Source organism: Corvus brachyrhynchos, unplaced genomic scaffold, assembly GCF_000691975.1.
Source record: "Corvus brachyrhynchos isolate BGI_N302 unplaced genomic scaffold, ASM69197v1 scaffold187, whole genome shotgun sequence".
In the NCBI taxonomy this organism is placed as follows: Eukaryota; Metazoa; Chordata; class Aves; order Passeriformes; family Corvidae; genus Corvus; species Corvus brachyrhynchos.
The window spans coordinates 221,062-237,978 of NW_008239050.1; the positions used below are offsets into that span (position 1 = coordinate 221,062).

Genomic DNA, 16,917 nt, shown 5'->3' on the forward strand with positions numbered 1-16,917 from the left:
CCTGCTGAAAATGCTCCTATTTCATCCTGCAGTCTTGGGTTACTTAGGTTGGTATTTAAATAACAACTCTGCTCAGTTGTGTGAACATACATAATTAGGTTTGAGATGGAACTTCCTGCAGCCAGCTGTAAGCTAGGGGAGATAAGAAAATGAGTTCTTAAATTATCTATTTTGTACTGTTATTTTTCAAAAATGCAATGATGTTATTCAAACAGCTTATGCACAAGGTTTTGAGTTAGGGTAATTTTTATGTGTTTACAAATTAGTCTGGTAGAAGCAAAACAATCCATGAGACATATTACCTGAATTTATAGAAGGAATACTTGTGCTTAAAGCAGACTGGAGAGCCTGAAAATACTCCTGTGAATGAGGGAGGGGTGATGCTGGTGACTTTTAACTTTGTTATGAGAATTATGAATTGTATACAGTAATTTTTCAAATTTTAATGAGCATTTGCATCTTCAGTTCTAACTAGGACATGTCTATCTGTCTTAGATTTGGCAACTGTTAGGAGACAGTGGCCCTTAAAGGGTGGTCCCTGCACGGCACTGCGGATTGCCTACAGATCACGTGGGCTCTGTTCCCACTCCGTGCAAATCAAGTAATTAATTGAGAAACCACCGAGGCATGTGGATGTAATGATCTGTTAGACCCTTCCTGTTCCTGCCTCCTGTGATCCCCTAATGATTTATAGTCATTCCCTTGAGGCAGGACTGAGCAGAGCAGTGGCTACAGGATATTCTAACATGGCAATAAATTTCCCACAGGGCTATGTCTGCACATGGGGTATTTCCATTCCCAAGAGAGATGCTGATGGTAGTGCTGATGCATCTGACTTTGGTGATTAATAGTATCTTTTATCTTGCTGTTTTCCCACAATGTTGAGTATTTTTCAGAGACATCCTTGGTGTGAAACAAAGACAGCCTTTTTTAATCCACTTTTGGGAACTGATTTACCATGCTCCCACATAGCAAAATGGATCTCTGGCGTGGAATTACTCTATCTTTGGTCTTAAGTTTGGTTTTTATTGTTTGTAAATATGAGGATTTTAGCCTTCTGAAAACAGCTTATTTTAAACCTGGATATATATCTAGTACATTTTTAATATCCCCTTACTATATTATTTGCTATAATTGGCACCCTAAAGGAGGCAGAAAGCTTTTATTTAGCAGGAACATAGCGAGATTGCTCCCTGCTAAACGCCATAAATACACAGTTGTTATTTTTGAGACTTGTCTGAGGTGTGATTACAGTTATTATACAGCAGTTTAAAGAAAATACTAATTTTGAATTATACAAATCTCAATGGATCAACAAAAACAAGAAGTAGTTCTGTTTTAGGGAGAGTATATTTTCTGCAAGTCCACTGTGAGTTGATGATTTGCTGTCTTTGAAGATCATTGGTGTACAGACAGGTTATTGGAAAAAACCCCTTTGAACACTGGGAATATAAAGCACCAAGTTCAGTTTCTAAGTGTGTTTTGGGCTTGAGTCAGGGCTACTAATATGGCTCACAGATTTCAGAATTAAGATCACAATTTGTCTTTCAAGCATAAATCAGGCATACTGAACCCAGAGCTCTGATTTATGTACCTCCTTAACCTCATATTGCCATCCTCAACTTCACAAATTTTCTTCTAAATTTAGCTTGTTATTTTACTGCACTCCTGTGTCTCTGTTTCCTTATATCAGGTGTTAAATTTTGCAGCAAACTCAGAGCTGATGCCTCTTTTCTTCCACTGAAGTCAGTGATGAAGCTTTTGTTGACTTTATGACAAGGATTTTATAATCTCATTGCCTGTGAAAGTGGGAGGCTGAACTCTATGTCTTCAGGAAATCTATTCCAGTCTTGTGATCTTGTGACTGGAGCGGGAACAGAGTAAGGCCAGCGTGAGTCTTTTTGCAAATCCAGTCTTAACCTTGCTTACCCAAACAAGAACATCTGGAAGAGAGAGGCTCTCTGTATGGGACATCTATAATTTTGCAGTAAGAGTTACGGAGATGGCTGGATTCAGAGGGCTGTAATTATCCAATGAAAGCCTTTGCCAAAATGTGGGTTGGAAGGTCAGAGCTCAACCCCAATATAAATCAGAAATGTCTTCCAGCCTATCAGGTGCACTATGCATTGCCAGTAGCACAGGGCCAGTCTGTAGCTCTGCCTCGTGAGAGCAGTTTCTATATGAAACAAGTTTAGATCAGCCATGGAAAGTCGTGTTTTGCTCATGGAATGAAGCATGGGTGTGCATGGCTGTGGGTGTTGCTGGATCTGCTTCCAGGAGAAGGGAAGAAGCAACCAATATCCAACATCTCTTTAGCAGTTCACTGCTGGCTGCCAATGTCCGCCGTGGTGTCATGCATGGCACTGGGTTAAAGAGTTTTGCTCTGTTGTTAAAATAAGCATTAATGTTTCTATATCTCTCTGCATCTGAGGTCAGCTGGGCAGATAAAGGGAAATGAAAAAAAATTGGGAGTCTCAGCATTTAAATCTGATCTGAGATTATGAATGCTTCGTCCAGGACTGAGAATGAAAAAAACCAACATAAACCCCAAGCCAACCCAAAGAACAACCCCATGTGGGCGGTGGCAAGGGTGACTTTTATGAGATTTGGGGAAATGAATAATCAGGTTAGATAGGAATGTATGATCTGTGGATGTTTGCATCATGAGTGGTCACTCTTCCGTGCCCAGTGTGCCTATATGTATGCCTATATATATATAAAATGTATGCTCCTGATTTTACTCTATCCCACATAAAGGGATAAAATAAATATCTTCTAATGTAAAACTAGAAAGTGTAGCTTGTGAAATAGGTATAGGAGGCAAAATTCAAGTGTCAGACGTGTAAATCCAAAAAGTTTATTTTGCTTTTGTGGACTCGTTTTGAATTTCCTTCCTGAGAGAGCAAGGAGCCCTCTGAATGGTTGGCCTATGGGGAATGGAGGCACGTGAGGATGATGAGACTTGCCCAAGGTCACTCAGTGAGTCAGGGAAGCTATGGGAAAAGGGTCTGGGGAAATATGTTCCAAAACCACTGGTGCACCCAGACTTTTTGTGTTACAGTGGAATCCAGACAAGGCTCTCGTTGAAAGAACCACAGCTGGTAATTGGAAGCTTTGTCTTAACCTAGAAATTTTGCTTGTTCCCATAGTAGGACCTCAGGTGCTGGTACTGTACCCAGCACAGGATAGCAACATGGCTCTTAGGTAAAAACAGACTTTGAGTCATATTGATAAAAGAAATCTTTTCTTGTTTATATCTTCATTAAAAAAACAAACAAACCCAAACTGAAAACATAAATTGGTGAAATTCAGTCTGGAAAAGAAAGACCTGAGGGATCTAGTAATGTGGGCAGAAAATCTCAGGAGGGGATGTAATGGTTAATTCCCCATCACTTAAAATTTATGTCTGTTTTTTAAAGTATCTTTCTAAATAAGTGCCACAAACTGTCACCCTAGATGTAGAGGCTGAAATTTTGTAACTCAGGTCCTGCAGTAGCTCATAGGACATGTTTTTTAAAAAGAGAAACCACTGACAATATGAAAAATAGTCATTTCCACATGACTAAAATCACTCTCTTCCTCTAAAATAATTGAATAGTCAGTTCTTAAGGGGAAAAAATTCCAACGCAGTAATTCTGTTACACAAGTCAAGCAGTGACTTCAGGGCCATTGCTCCTGACTAATTCAGATCCCCTCTGGATGCAGTGCTGCTGATGACTTTGCCTCTCTGTGACTCAAGTCAGCTTGTGGTGTTAACATAAAACAGGGCAACACCAAATTAACCTTTATTTCTACTTAGCTGGGGACCTTAATCTTCTGTGGAAGGTATCTACAGGCAGCAACAATCTTCCTTCTTTTGGAAGAGTTGCTCACAAGTATAACAGGAATGGAATGATTTTGAGGTGGCTGTAGAGGACCCACAGGACCCAGTCCTGCTTTCTTGCCTCTAGTTCAAAACCTGAACTTTGGGAAGTTCTATAGAATACAGTAGGTCAGTGCATCACTCCATCAGATGTTTTCTTTAGCAGGGGGCATGGCAAAGGAACCAAGCCCTAAGGCAACAGCCTTGGCAGTGGTGGTAGCACATCAGGATTTTTCAGCTTGTCCTTTGTGAGATAATTCATGCTTGAGGTTTACACTTCCTAGTGAAGGATGTACCTTGCAAAAGCAAAGACTTTTTGTGTCATTGTAGAGCCCTGAATTGTGGCAGTTACTCTGTGTTGTCATGAATTTTACAATAATTATGAAAACTAAATTAGTCACTGCTATTCCCTGCCTATTTGCTCAAGGAAGGATGCAGCCTTGTCTGTGGTGTGTTTTGGGTCTTGGGTTCTCATCAACTGGACAAGTGTGTCAACACCAGGAGTTTCAAGTTGATTGTATGGACTCCAGACCTCAGCCTCAGGTCTGATGTTGAGTGCTATGGTCAAACTGTCTTTCTGTGAGAGGGGGAGAAAGGAAACGTTGGCCATCTTTGCCAGCCACTGATTTCTCAGTAGACTAAAAGAAACGTTTCATGAAATGACTTTCACGTCTGTGTGGGTCAATGAACTCAAGGTCAAGACCTGCTCACTAGGAATAGCAGAGGAACTGCTGACTTTGCTCTGTCCTCGCCCTACAATTACATGGAGAGGTTAACACCAACCTACTGTTTTTGGCTCACTGGCCGCAGCAGGGCCTTTTGCTTTTACAACATACTGAACTGCTGAAAGGAACTAAAATAATTAAAGGCTCATTCTGTCCCAAACCTTCTTTTTTGTCTTCTGTGTGCAAAATTGAGAGTTCTCAGATATTTTTATCTGTGTATGTGAAAAAAATGTTTGTGGTATTTTTTTAAAATATATTGTGAGATAAAAGGACAATTCTTGAGGAATACCAGAGTTAGTACATATGTGCATATGCATGCTCACACAGGTACATACGTGTAAAATGCATATATGGAAATATACATATATGTAATGGACATGATTATAGTTATACACATGTACATATTTGTGTATATGTGCCTATGAAATTAAATGAAATCTTAATTATGTAGAAGTTACATGACATTAAAACTGTTCATAGAATTGAAATATAATTCTGTCCACCAAATCAAATTGAAATGATCAAATTAACTTCCAATTGCTTTCCAAGAAGTTAGTGGCTGTACCTTTTCAGGAACTTGTGTGCAAGCATTATGACCCATGTCCTTTAATGCAATTAGGCCTGTTAAGTAACCTTTTATTTAAATCAGTTGTATTTACATTCAAATCTGGATAAAACTGCTCTAGATTGCCTATTTCTTTACTAAATACCTTTGTAAACCACGTAATATGTGACCTCTGAATATGGGAATGGATGTTCAAGTCAGTCACAGACCTTTGAATATTTAATTTATTCTCAGTTGATGCAGAGTAAGATGACGCTTGTTCACTGGGGAAATCCCCAATGCTTTTAACTCTATATTAGCTTCCTCTGAAGTTTTTGCTGCTTCTTCTAGCCATATTATTTTTTTGTGGTTCATTTTACAGAGTATGTGGATGCATGGCAACCCTTAAATGTGTCATCTGTTCTCATGGATTCATCCATCTCAAACTTTGAAGTTATGCATGTTAGTAGAGATATATCCAATGACTTCTCTACTGCCAGAGATTTTTGCCTATCTGGTAAGAAATGGTCATTGACAGCTTTACAGAAAATACTGACTTATGAGCTTGAAAAACCAAGAACAGCTTTCCCATTTCTAACATAGAAATACTGATTTTACTTGTTTTTAAAGACTATTAAGAAACTACTGTTTCTTAATCTGAGAGAGGGGACCTGAAGTAGTTTAGCTAAAGAAAGATACAATAGATTTAAAATGCCATACAGTGATTGGGTAATTTTGATACCTCTTGGGCACAGAGATCTCTTACTTCTCCAGGCATTGTACAATATTGTAGCAAATAATTAAAGCAATGATGTCTTGTTTTTCTAAAGAACAGTTAAGGGAAGCTCATCAATTGGGACAGATGAGAAACCCACCTGCCATTACCTAAAGCAATCTGTGGCAGTGGTGTGTGAGGGAGGGTTAACTGAGAGCTGGGAGGAAGCAGGGCTTGAGCTGCAGTAACAGCAAAGAGAAGTGCTTTTATCTACAGCCTGAATAGACAGCAGAGAGTCCTTTAATTTCACATGTCTGGGAATTCCTCAATGCCACAGAGTGGTAGAAATAAGGGAAAGTTCCCACTTACTCACTGGGGACTGTTAGAATTCAGATGCGGTTATCAGCACTTTACTAGATGATGTTTTTCTCCTTCTAAAACCTGTGATAATAGTTCTTTTGCTGTATTACTCCATCTTAAAACCAATATAACCTTCTGTCCTTCGGCTATTTTGGAGACTTCTGGGATTTGAGGACATTTATGTCCCATTATTCAGCTTTAGAACTACACTATATCCTTGTGGCTTCACCTGTTGTAAAACCTTTCTTTTAAGAATGGTGTAACAATGTGAGAATACATTTTACCTGCTCTTTTTCTTCATGTTTCATTTCATAGCTTGTTCAAAGAACCAGTCATGTACAGTGGTTACACTGGAAATCCAGCCTTCAGCCATAAGGTGCCTTTTCTACCCTGATACACAGATATGCACCCATGGCCTGCAAGGGCAGAGCTGCTGGGTTTTACTCAAAGAACCTGCTACCTATATCTATAGGAGACAAGGTAAGAACAGGTTAAGGCTATGGAGGAAGGACCTCATCTGTGGTGGCCTGTGCACAATTCTTGTGAATGGAGGAGTGAGGTATTCCTCACTAGACATAAAGCAATTTGGATATCTCCTAGACACTTGCCCATGGCTGTTTTAGTGGAGTTACAGCCAGGAGGATGGGAAAAATATCCACAAATGCTGTTTTAAAAATGCATGAATCATAGTGTTGCCCTCTAGTGTTGAAGCAGGCATAACAGAGGAAGTCTAGTTCATGAAAGATGTTTTAGAAAGTGCAGAATAGTAAAACCAAACAACAATAATGAAAATCCAGCTCCTCCCTTTTCATCTGCAGAAGATGCTTTGATATGCTCTTCCTTTTAAGCTCAGACAATAACACTAGGAGTGTTGAAAAGCCAGTGTCAATTGAAAGTATTAAGGACAATCTCTTGAGAAAACAAAAAAAAAACCAGCCAGACATCCTTGCTCCCTAAACAGGATGAAATAACATTTTGAAGAAGTGAAAATTATTTATGAGAGAAAAAGAAGTCGTGTAGACAGTGTAGATAAGTAAAAATTCTCTTGTTTGGTTACATACTTATTTGAAACTATGAGTTTTGTTGGGTTTATTCCCCTTGATTTTTAAAGAGACTGCTTTCATTTTATGTAATACTGATTATTTCATTTATTAGAGATAATTAGAACCCAGGTAACAATAAGGGGAAAGAGGAGAAAATTTTCCTTTTCTTTTCACTGAAATTCTGTGAAGTCAAAGAGAACCTTCTGGGTTGAAACTCAACAAGAGAAAAGGGGATTTATCATTGCCAAGTGAAACAAAATCACAAACTGAGACATAAAAGCTAGACTTGTGTGTTTATTGTTCTGTACAGGTTTTAGTCCCATGTCTTAGAATTTTGTTCTTGCCTATGAAATACATTGTTTTAGGAGAGAAATAGCAGGAGGTATCACTCAGCTGTTTTTAATGAACTTTTTAATAGGAAAACTATCACAAATTTATCTGTGTTTCATTTAAAGAAGTGGACACTTAACAGTTTAAAACTATGGGAAATTGGTCTAATTTTCATTTCTGAAATGGTACTAACTTGAAAAAAAAATTTTTTTTCCTCTGTTCCCCCTATGACAGGTTTACTCCTGCCCATTTCTGAATTGAATTCAACCCCAACCGTGTACATCCCCTCCCATGGACTTCTGATGGGCAAATCCCAGGTGATCCGCATGGGATCAGAATGGAGAAACATCAGCCAGTTCCTGGGGATCCCTTACGCTGCCCCTCCCCTTGGAGAGAGGCGCTTTAGTCCCCCAGAGCCCTTTGCTTGGGTGGAAACCTGGAATGCCACAGTGGCTCGGTAAGGAACCCCCATGGCCATCTGCAGGAGTGCCTGTCCCTCCAGGGATATGTGACACTGAACCGTGCCATAAATCAAATCCCTCCTGATGGGAGAGAATTTTCTAGAAGTCCTTGCAAGGAGTTTCAAAGATAAACCGAGACTTTTCCTGGAGTTTCAATGCTGCCAGATAGTTGTTTATTAAGTCTTATCAGAGGAACAGAGCCACTAGCATGACCCAGGTACAGCATAGAGCACAGAAAGCAGGAGTGAAGTCTAATTATCAAGATTTATACAGCCTTTTAAAGATAATTTAACCAATAGTTACTAAAAACATCATATATTATTTTCACTTTCTTACCAATTATTCAGTAACATGGGCAGGAACTGCGGAATTCTCTATCCAATCATTCCAAACTACTTTTACTGCAGAATATGGAGTAGTAGAAGAAGGAGAAGAAGGTTTAGAGAACAACAACAATCCTCCATTTTGATATTTTTTACTCTTATCTATTTACTATGAAGAGAAGCCCAAAACCTCTAAGTTTTTCACCCTGTGACAATCTTACATAGTAGTCTATCACCTAATTCACACCATTGTATTTTCTAGTTCTTGTCTGATCATTGGTAATTTTTTCCAAGGTTGGAGGTTAAAAGAGTGTTGTTCAGGGGGGTAAGAACCCTTAAAAACAGGCAGAGAATATTTTTGGCACTCTGGGTTCCTACAGATATGAAAGCTGCTGGAGTGATCACCACACTACTCATGTCCTTTCTTGCTAAGCAACCTACACAGTACAGATAGACACAAGTTTGAGACTTTGCTTAGCAAAGAGAATAATTTCTCCATCTATATGTTAAAGCATGCAAGTACCTCAAGAGAAAAGGCAAATTCCAGTATACTCCATTGCCTTGAATCTCTGCATAACTCTCCACCAACTGTCTGCTGCCAGTCCATTTCCATTCTGAATAGTATTTATACAGGCATTTATTTTATTTATACAAATATATTTTCCTCCTGCTGAGCCATAAATCTGTAGACATTTAATCCAACAGGGGCGCTTAAATACTGATGTAGCCAGAAGCTGTGGGCCTCATATAGAAATTCTCTGCCTAGTAGCGTCCAGGAGATCAGGCTGAAGGACCCAGAAGATCAATCTCTTCTGTCCAAAAGCTATTAAAAGGCAAATACTGGGGGAGTTGAAAGTGTATTTGGCCTTTGGTGATCCCGTCCTTCAGGTTGCACCTGAGCTGTGGAGGTGTGAACAGCACAACCACAGCAGCCACAACCTCGTGTACATCGAAGGGATCTGGTGGGATGTGGCTTTTTGTTTCCTCAGGTGTATAGCGGTGTTAGTTTAGCACACACAGCACCAGTTCTTGCTGTCTGAGCCACAGTGTGGTGTCTTGTAGGGCTTAGTTAGACCCACCTGCCTCTGTGGTCTCCCCTTGAAGACCTGGGGTTTCAATGAGCATCCTGGCTGGGATTTTCAAAACAATTTAGGGACCTTAGTTAATCTGTTCCTGTCTTTTGAATTCACAGTTCTTCCTATCCAAAATGCCATTATCTTCTATTATTCATTTAAGGTTAAAAAACCAATTATTTGAGTTTACATTTGGGAAATTGGAGAGACCTCACTTTATGTATAGAAACTGTTGATTTTTTTAGGATTCTATATTGATGCTGCTCAATTTGTATATAAGAAATACCCATTAGCACAGTGCCATTACAGATGGAAGAGAAATATTTACTTTTGAGCTTGGACTTGATTAAAGACTTAAAAATCTTAAAAACCCCAACCAAAATCAACCCAAATCAACCCAACCCAAAACCCCAGCAAGGTATTGAAGTCTCCAGCTGCTGGAAGAGCTGTGGACTTGCTTCAGCAGGTGGCAGCCTTTCTCCTGGGAGCTGGAGAAAAAAAAGCCATGATAACGGGTGATGATCCCTGCTGCCCTGTGGAAAGCTGTATGGTTAATAGTGTAAGGCCTATTGTCCTGGAAGGTTTCCTGCCTGGGATTTTGTATTTTTTCTGGCTAAAATGGCTTTAACAGTTTTGGTTGGAGATGATGTGCTTCACTATGTCAGTGTGAAAGTTGCTGAGTGACATCACCATCCTAGGAATCTCCCTTACGGAAAAAAAAATATTATAGAATTCCATTAAGTCTGGTCCTTTTGCTTGTAGTTTTCTAATAATTTCTTCACACATTCAGGACAAAATTTTACAAGGGCATTAAAAATGGTAATTTGGAAATAATTCTCGGAGATATTACCATCTTTTCCAAAGCCTCTTTTGGCTTCTTCACTAATAAATTACGATTTTTTTTCCATAACTCATTGTGTAGTATGGATATAACTGTGAAATAGAAGGAACTGGCTTCAAACTAGCTTGTCACTGAACAGCAAAAATCATCCACTTGATTCAAGCTTGAATATGCTTAAGCAGATGAATTTCGTTCAGATGATGGCCAGAAAATTATTTTCTCTACACAGTTGGCTGCTGAATTCCTACTGAAAGGGTACTTTTAACTTTAATTGACACTATTAATGGTCTGCTATGATGCTTAGAGCAGAGATTTTAAAAATGCATTAAAATTTTGAACTTACCAAATATTCCCACAGACCATTAGAATTTAAATTAAAAACAAAGAAATGTAGCCCACAGACCACTAAAAATAACTAAAAATGTGTGTAGCCTGCAGATTATTAGAAATTTAAATTTATAACCAGCATTTCAGCAAAAGAGTGGATTTTGTAGGTGTGCAGCCAATAGAAGGGGACACTGTGCCTGAGACCCCCAGCCCTGCTCCCCTTGCAGTTGGTGCTATTTTTTTGCAGTTTATGTAAAGTGTGGGTTTTTTGAAAGCATATTTTCAAGTTTTAAGCATTTTAAAATGAGGCAGGGTGTCTGAGGAAGGGTTCTAGACACACAAATACAATGTATTATGTGTGTGCATACAAACCCACACACCTATTATTAACCTATAGGTGGGCACAGTTTTAAATATGATCGAGATTTACAGATTTTATTAACCTAATGCATCAGAATACAAGGAAGTAGCATCAGTGGAAGAAGAGTACAAGCCTTTTTTATTGTAACTTTCTCACTCTGTGTCTCTAGGGCAGCATGTTGGCAGCCAGGAGATGGAGAGGCCCCTTCACAGTCTGTCAGTGAAGACTGTCTGTATCTGCACATCTTTGTTCCTGCCACCACTGTAAGTAAGAGATGTAATTAAAGTCGATTTTTTTTTGTAGCTGAACATTGTCTCTTTCCAAAGTACTTTTAATTGGCAGGAATGGCTGTTTCTCCTGTGTTGTTCACAAAGCCTGCAAAGTTAAATTAGGTGCTCTGGTGTTTTTACTGGTACAAGAGTATTCCCTACAGTCTTTGCGTTAGCTGCATTGGGTGGCTAAGAGGACAGCACACTAAAAAGCTAGAAATAAGAGAGATGCAGAGAACCAAAACATGAGAAGAAGGTGGCATCAAAGGAGGAGAAGTTAAGGACAGAGATGGCAGTGTTCCTGCAAGGAGACCATCTGTCCAGGAGACAATACTGCAATACAATACATCAACACTTACCACCAGTCAGGGACCTGCTGATGGTTTTTTTTCCCCCCTCATCTTTACTGTTCCCCTGTTGACATCTGTGGGAGGTCTGTTGGGAAATGAGGGTGGCAAGCAATGCTAGATTTGTGGCCAGCTCACAGAGCTTAAAAATAGACATTTCAAAAATTACTGGGCCACTGGTACAATATGAGGGATTGTCATTGGAAAGTTCTTGATTTTTCTCATTCTAAACAGATATAAAAGAAAGCTTCACGTTAAAGCCAAGCTAAAATGATTGGCCAACCCCTGGGGGGCTGGGGATAAATAACATGTGAATCCCATTGAAGAGTGGGCCCAGAGACAAGAACTTTTTCTTTCCACAGTACTGGCAATTTTCAGAAGGTGATGGTTGTTGTGATAGAAATTTATGAGTCTGTCATACTGCATGTCTGGAGAGAGCTGGTTTAGCAATCTGACAGCAGCACAGAGAGTCCCTCGCAGGCCCATTTTAATCACCAGAGGGACCAGCAGTCCATCTTCTCCCTGCAGCATGAGACTGTCATTTTGCCTTGAGTGCAGTCACCACTTATTGAAAACATCAGGTCACTGTCCCAGGCAGTTTGCCATCTATGCTTAAGAGCTGCTTTCAAGACAGTTTATTTGAAAGCATTGTATTTTCCACCAGACTAAATAGGCTTGTCTCTTCTCCTTGTCAGTCCTGTGAACTGAATCTCTCCTGCCTTTTGTAGACGTGTAAGGTAGAAGTAGGTCCAATCAAGAAAATCAGTTTCACATGCATAAGTCTAGTCCAGGAGAGGACTAAAGCTTCTGGTTTTGCAGAAGTAACTGGGAACAGAAGGCATTGCATTTTCCTGCCTCTTTTTGTGGCAAGCTCTATTTTTTGCTCACATACAGATAGTTATAGATTTTCAGCCCATGGAAAGTTAAATTAGCTAGTAAATACGTAATATAAAATCTCCCAGAGGGAAGTGAATGCAGGGGTCATTCAGGAGCATTTTGAGCCTGAAAAAGAGCACTGTGCAGGGGCTGCTGTCTGTCACCAAAGGACTCTCAAAGTGTCAAGCAGTGAAGAAGGTGAATGACATCATTTTACTTCCATAGCTACATGTACCACAGTTAAACTGGCACTTCTGGCTTTTTCCCTCCTATAATCATCACCACCTGTCACACTAGCGAAGCAAAGCTGCGCTTTGCCTTTATTTAGAAAAAGTTCAATTGTAAGATCAAGACTTTAAAATTTCCATTAAATAGGAATAGAAACTATCTCTCTTCCTACTCATCCCCACTGCACTCAATTCTTTACAGAGCAATATTGTACAGTAGTAAAAACACTGGAGGTTGCCTGTCTTGGTCAAGTTTAAATCTATCCCTGCCAAGTAGCTCATCAAGTGTTTTACAGAAGGATGAGCAGGGAGGTTGGACCAGATGGCCCCAACACAAGGTTAACCATGCTGTCATTCTGTGATGGACAAGATGGTTATGAATATTATGAAGCTTTTCAGACTTCCAGCTGACTTGCAGCTTCCTGGTGGCTGCTGAATTTCATTCCCCCCTTAGGGTTTGCAGGGTTTGCACATGGGACCTAAGCCCCTGCAGTCATGAGACCATGATGGAGCTGCTGGGCTTACCATGGTGCAGACCAGAAATTGGAATGCTACATCCAGATGCTTGGCTCTGTGCACAGTCCCAGTGCTAAGTCTTCCCCTGAATTACTCCATATCTGTTGCAACTGTTGTTTTGGTTTGTCATTTCCAAATTTTACTGCCCATCTTTGCCCTTCTTAAGCTTTTTTTGTGTGAAGTCACTCAGAATACTGTAATATGCAATTTACGGGTCAGCTGGAGGTCATAGTGCTATGGAGGGTGTGGACACTTGGGAAATGCTTAGTGTAAGCCTCAGGCTTAACCATGCTGAGCTGAGGGGATGGAGCAGGCTCAAAATAATGATTAATACAATTTTAGCTGACACAGCTCGATGTGGTTGTACTCCAGAATGAATTTCCGTGTGATAACAGATGATTTAACTTTTTTCTTCACCCCCATCTCTCTCTGTCTTGCATGCGGTGCAGAAATGGGAACCAGGGACAAGGCACTACAAGTTAGGCAGTTTCAATTCAAGAGAAGTTCATGAGAAAAAACAACTGTCTCAGTGCTTGTAATTTCTTGTGTTCTCTTGGCAACATTGTCATGTTCACAAGAAGCCCCTGAGATGATTCATCAGAGAGATAAGTGAGGAGTGCACACAATTTTGTGCAAATTAAGGGCAGTTGAGGGTAGTTTGCCTGCTAATCTGTGATTTTGCAGGATGCTGCGGCCATCAGTACTCTGCTGCTTCTCCCATACAGCCGTTTGTTTTTTTGCTGGAGACATTCTTTGCCAGAACAGATGGGACTGCTGTGTTTAGCTAAGCTCCATCCAGAAAATAACAGCAAGAGAGCTCAATGCCCTCTAGGTGCAGGGAAAACCAACCCCAGATGTACTTTGATGCTGCTACAGGAAAGAAAAAAAAAAAAAAAAAAAAAGAAAAAAATGTTAAATATGTATGGAAATAATTCCTAAATATTTGTATTTGAAAGTAGAATCATAAGCAAAACTCTAAGTCTTAAAAGGAAAAAAACAAACCAAGCTCCCCCCTTATGCTCACTGAAGAATATTTCTTTTGAGTGTCATCTTGGCAGACCTGTAACCTGCTGGTAAGTGCTGAGGTGTCCTGGGGCTGTTCTGCCTTTTTGCTGCTCATGCAGCAGCAGCCTGGCTGCAGCCCTGCTGTGTGCACAGAGGGGGTCCACACCTGGTGCTGCTTTGGGAAAAAGCTTCTATTTCTGTGCAAAATCAGGTGGCTCTGCCAGGAGCGATTACATGGGTGCAGACCAGGACTCTTTGCCATTCCAAGAATCCTACTGGGCTCTTTTGTGGCAGAGTCCCTCTGTGCTTCATGAGATGTGAGTCTCTCCTCTGCAGAGACAAAGTCCTCTCTGAACGATCCCTCTATATATCTGGTAGGGGAAAATTTCCATGGGGATTGAAGGAGCATGGAGTGTTATCAATATCAATGTCAAGTGACATTTTTGAGACTAGGCAGTGTTTGAGTGCTGAAGACTTGAGAGCAGGAAGCAGCTATGCACAGCTATTGGCTTAGTCTTACTCAAGATGGAGCAACCCAACAGGCCTTTTCCTTCTCCTGTTTCTCACTTGGTTTGAACTTTTCCTGCATGTTTGTGTAAAGCAGATGTGGTCTAGCAAAGACAAGCACACCACATGCTCAGTGGCCAAGGCAGAAGGAGCTGGCCTAGAGGAGATGTTGGCTGGTGGAACAAAGGGGACCTGTTAGGTCTTCTTTATACTGGAGATGGTGCCCTCTTTAATGATATATAGGTCATTGTGGACAATTTGTGGACAACTGTGGACAACACCCCTTAAATTCTAGACAGATAGGCAGATATCCCCTCTTTATGGTCACTGTTAAAGAGCTTTAAAAGGCTTAGATAATGTTCATGAGGAAGCTGCTTGTGTTCTCATCAGTGACCTACCAAAGCTGTCTACAGGAATATTAATCTGGTCGTTGTCATGGCAGGTCAAAAACATGTCAGTGTTGCTGTTCTTCCACAATGGGGGAAGTTACAACGCTGAGGAGGGAAAGCCAACCCTAGATGGATCATACCTGGCTGCCATTGGTAACATCATTGTTGTGATGGCAAACTACCGGGTCGGTGTCTTTGGCTTCCTGAGCACTGGTAAGTCATGGATTTCCAGAGCAAACATGATTATGCATTCTGTAACACTTCCATTTCTGATTTTTATTTTTTAAAGTTATTATTTAACTTGAAAAATCTTTATCTTTCACCGATTATTTTAATTTTTGAAAAAGTATGACTGAGAAATGGTGGAGACTTGATCAGAAGAGAAAGGGGAGTGGCTGGGGGAACAGGGACAGCAGCAAACCGAACCCAAGTATCTATATCAAAGCACTGGCTAGACTTCTGATTTCAGATGACATTCTGGATATTGAGTTTTGCAGACACATGTGAAGATAGGTTAGTCATCAAAATTCATACTAATTCCAGTAGTCTACCATTGTGGGTACGGTTTTCAATGGCTCCAACTTCCAACCTGTTCCATCCATGAAATTTTGCTGATGCTCTCCTGTGCCCATGTCAGAGTGGGGAAGAGGCAGAGACAGATAACTTCAGGATCATGGAAAGAAGGATGTGAAAGGATTAAAAGTATGGCACAAAGGTAGTTGATTGGTTCCTCAGCAGTTCAGTCTGACTTCTCTGAAGGACTTGCAACATTTAATCTGAATCTGTACTGTCCTGGATGCGACTGTACTTTTGCATGTTCTGTTTGCAACCCTTCCCCACGTTCCAGTGTAAAGGACTTTTGCCCCCCTCCTGCCTCCTAATACCAATTGCCATTAAAAATTATACAAATCCCCATTACAAAAAGGATATTGTCTTGTACAAAGAGGCAGGTACGCATGAAAACGTGTTCTATCTCCCTAAACCTTTTTGGTTGTGCTGTCTGGTCTTGGGGATTGTTTTTTTTTTCATCTTGCCTTTTTAGGCAAGTAGGGAACACTTTTCTTTCTACTGTCTTTCACTTCTGCCTGGGGCAGGGGAACTTAAAGTAGAGACTCATGGAGAGAAAATGCAACAATTGCAAGTGCAACTCTTTTTCAGTCTGGTGGCAATCCTCGGTCTCTTTAGTGTGCATTTTAATATATTTATGACCTTTAGGAAGTCGTATTTGCCATATTTGAAAATACCTGACCTACATACTTTTCCTCATGATTCTTTTGAGTGTTCAATGCTTGTGATGTTGTTGATTCTGCCTAATTTGGGGTTGGAGCTGCAATTATTGGTTATTGTTGCCCTTCTCTGCTTACTGTTTTGTTCAAAGCTCACTTCCAGCAAAGCCTGTCTTGCATTCTGTAAATAGAGAGATGGCACTACAAGCTCCTTACTTAGATAAGAAGTTGGTTATGGGTGTATGTGGGGAAAAAATCACTGTTTTCATCAGTGAAAGCCTGATGTTTATGAAAGTGATACCATCATTTCATTTTGTCTAGAGCCAAATGCAGTGTGGATATGTGCTGTGGGAGCTTCCATTACACAGCAGTGCCCACACATTACCCACCACCCTCCTTCAGCCCTGTGAAACTCACCTAGGTTTCTTCTTAAGTGGAAACTGCTGGCTGGGCTGAATATGATGTAGCAGTATTTATATAATGGCCCATAATTTAGGGATCAGGGAAATTATCCAGTCTCTTTTTCACAGGGTTCCACCTGCATGTCCCAAAATGTCAATACATGGGCTTGGTGTATATGGTTGGCATTC

The 16,917-nt window shown here is 40.3% G+C and overlaps 1 protein-coding gene across 1 annotated transcript in view; it reads left to right on the forward strand.

Moving 5' to 3' along the window:
• The window catches only part of TG (thyroglobulin), a 148,057-nt gene that overhangs the window by 61,832 nt on the left and 69,308 nt on the right, over positions 1–16,917 (forward strand). Inside the window, exons 33-37 of the mRNA XM_017739044.1 lie at positions 5,514–5,648; positions 6,522–6,686; positions 7,814–8,036; positions 11,135–11,228; positions 15,155–15,314. Coding sequence (XP_017594533.1) covers positions 5,514–5,648; positions 6,522–6,686; positions 7,814–8,036; positions 11,135–11,228; positions 15,155–15,314 — 777 coding nt within the window. The remainder of the gene's footprint in view (positions 1–5,513; positions 5,649–6,521; positions 6,687–7,813; positions 8,037–11,134; positions 11,229–15,154; positions 15,315–16,917) is intronic.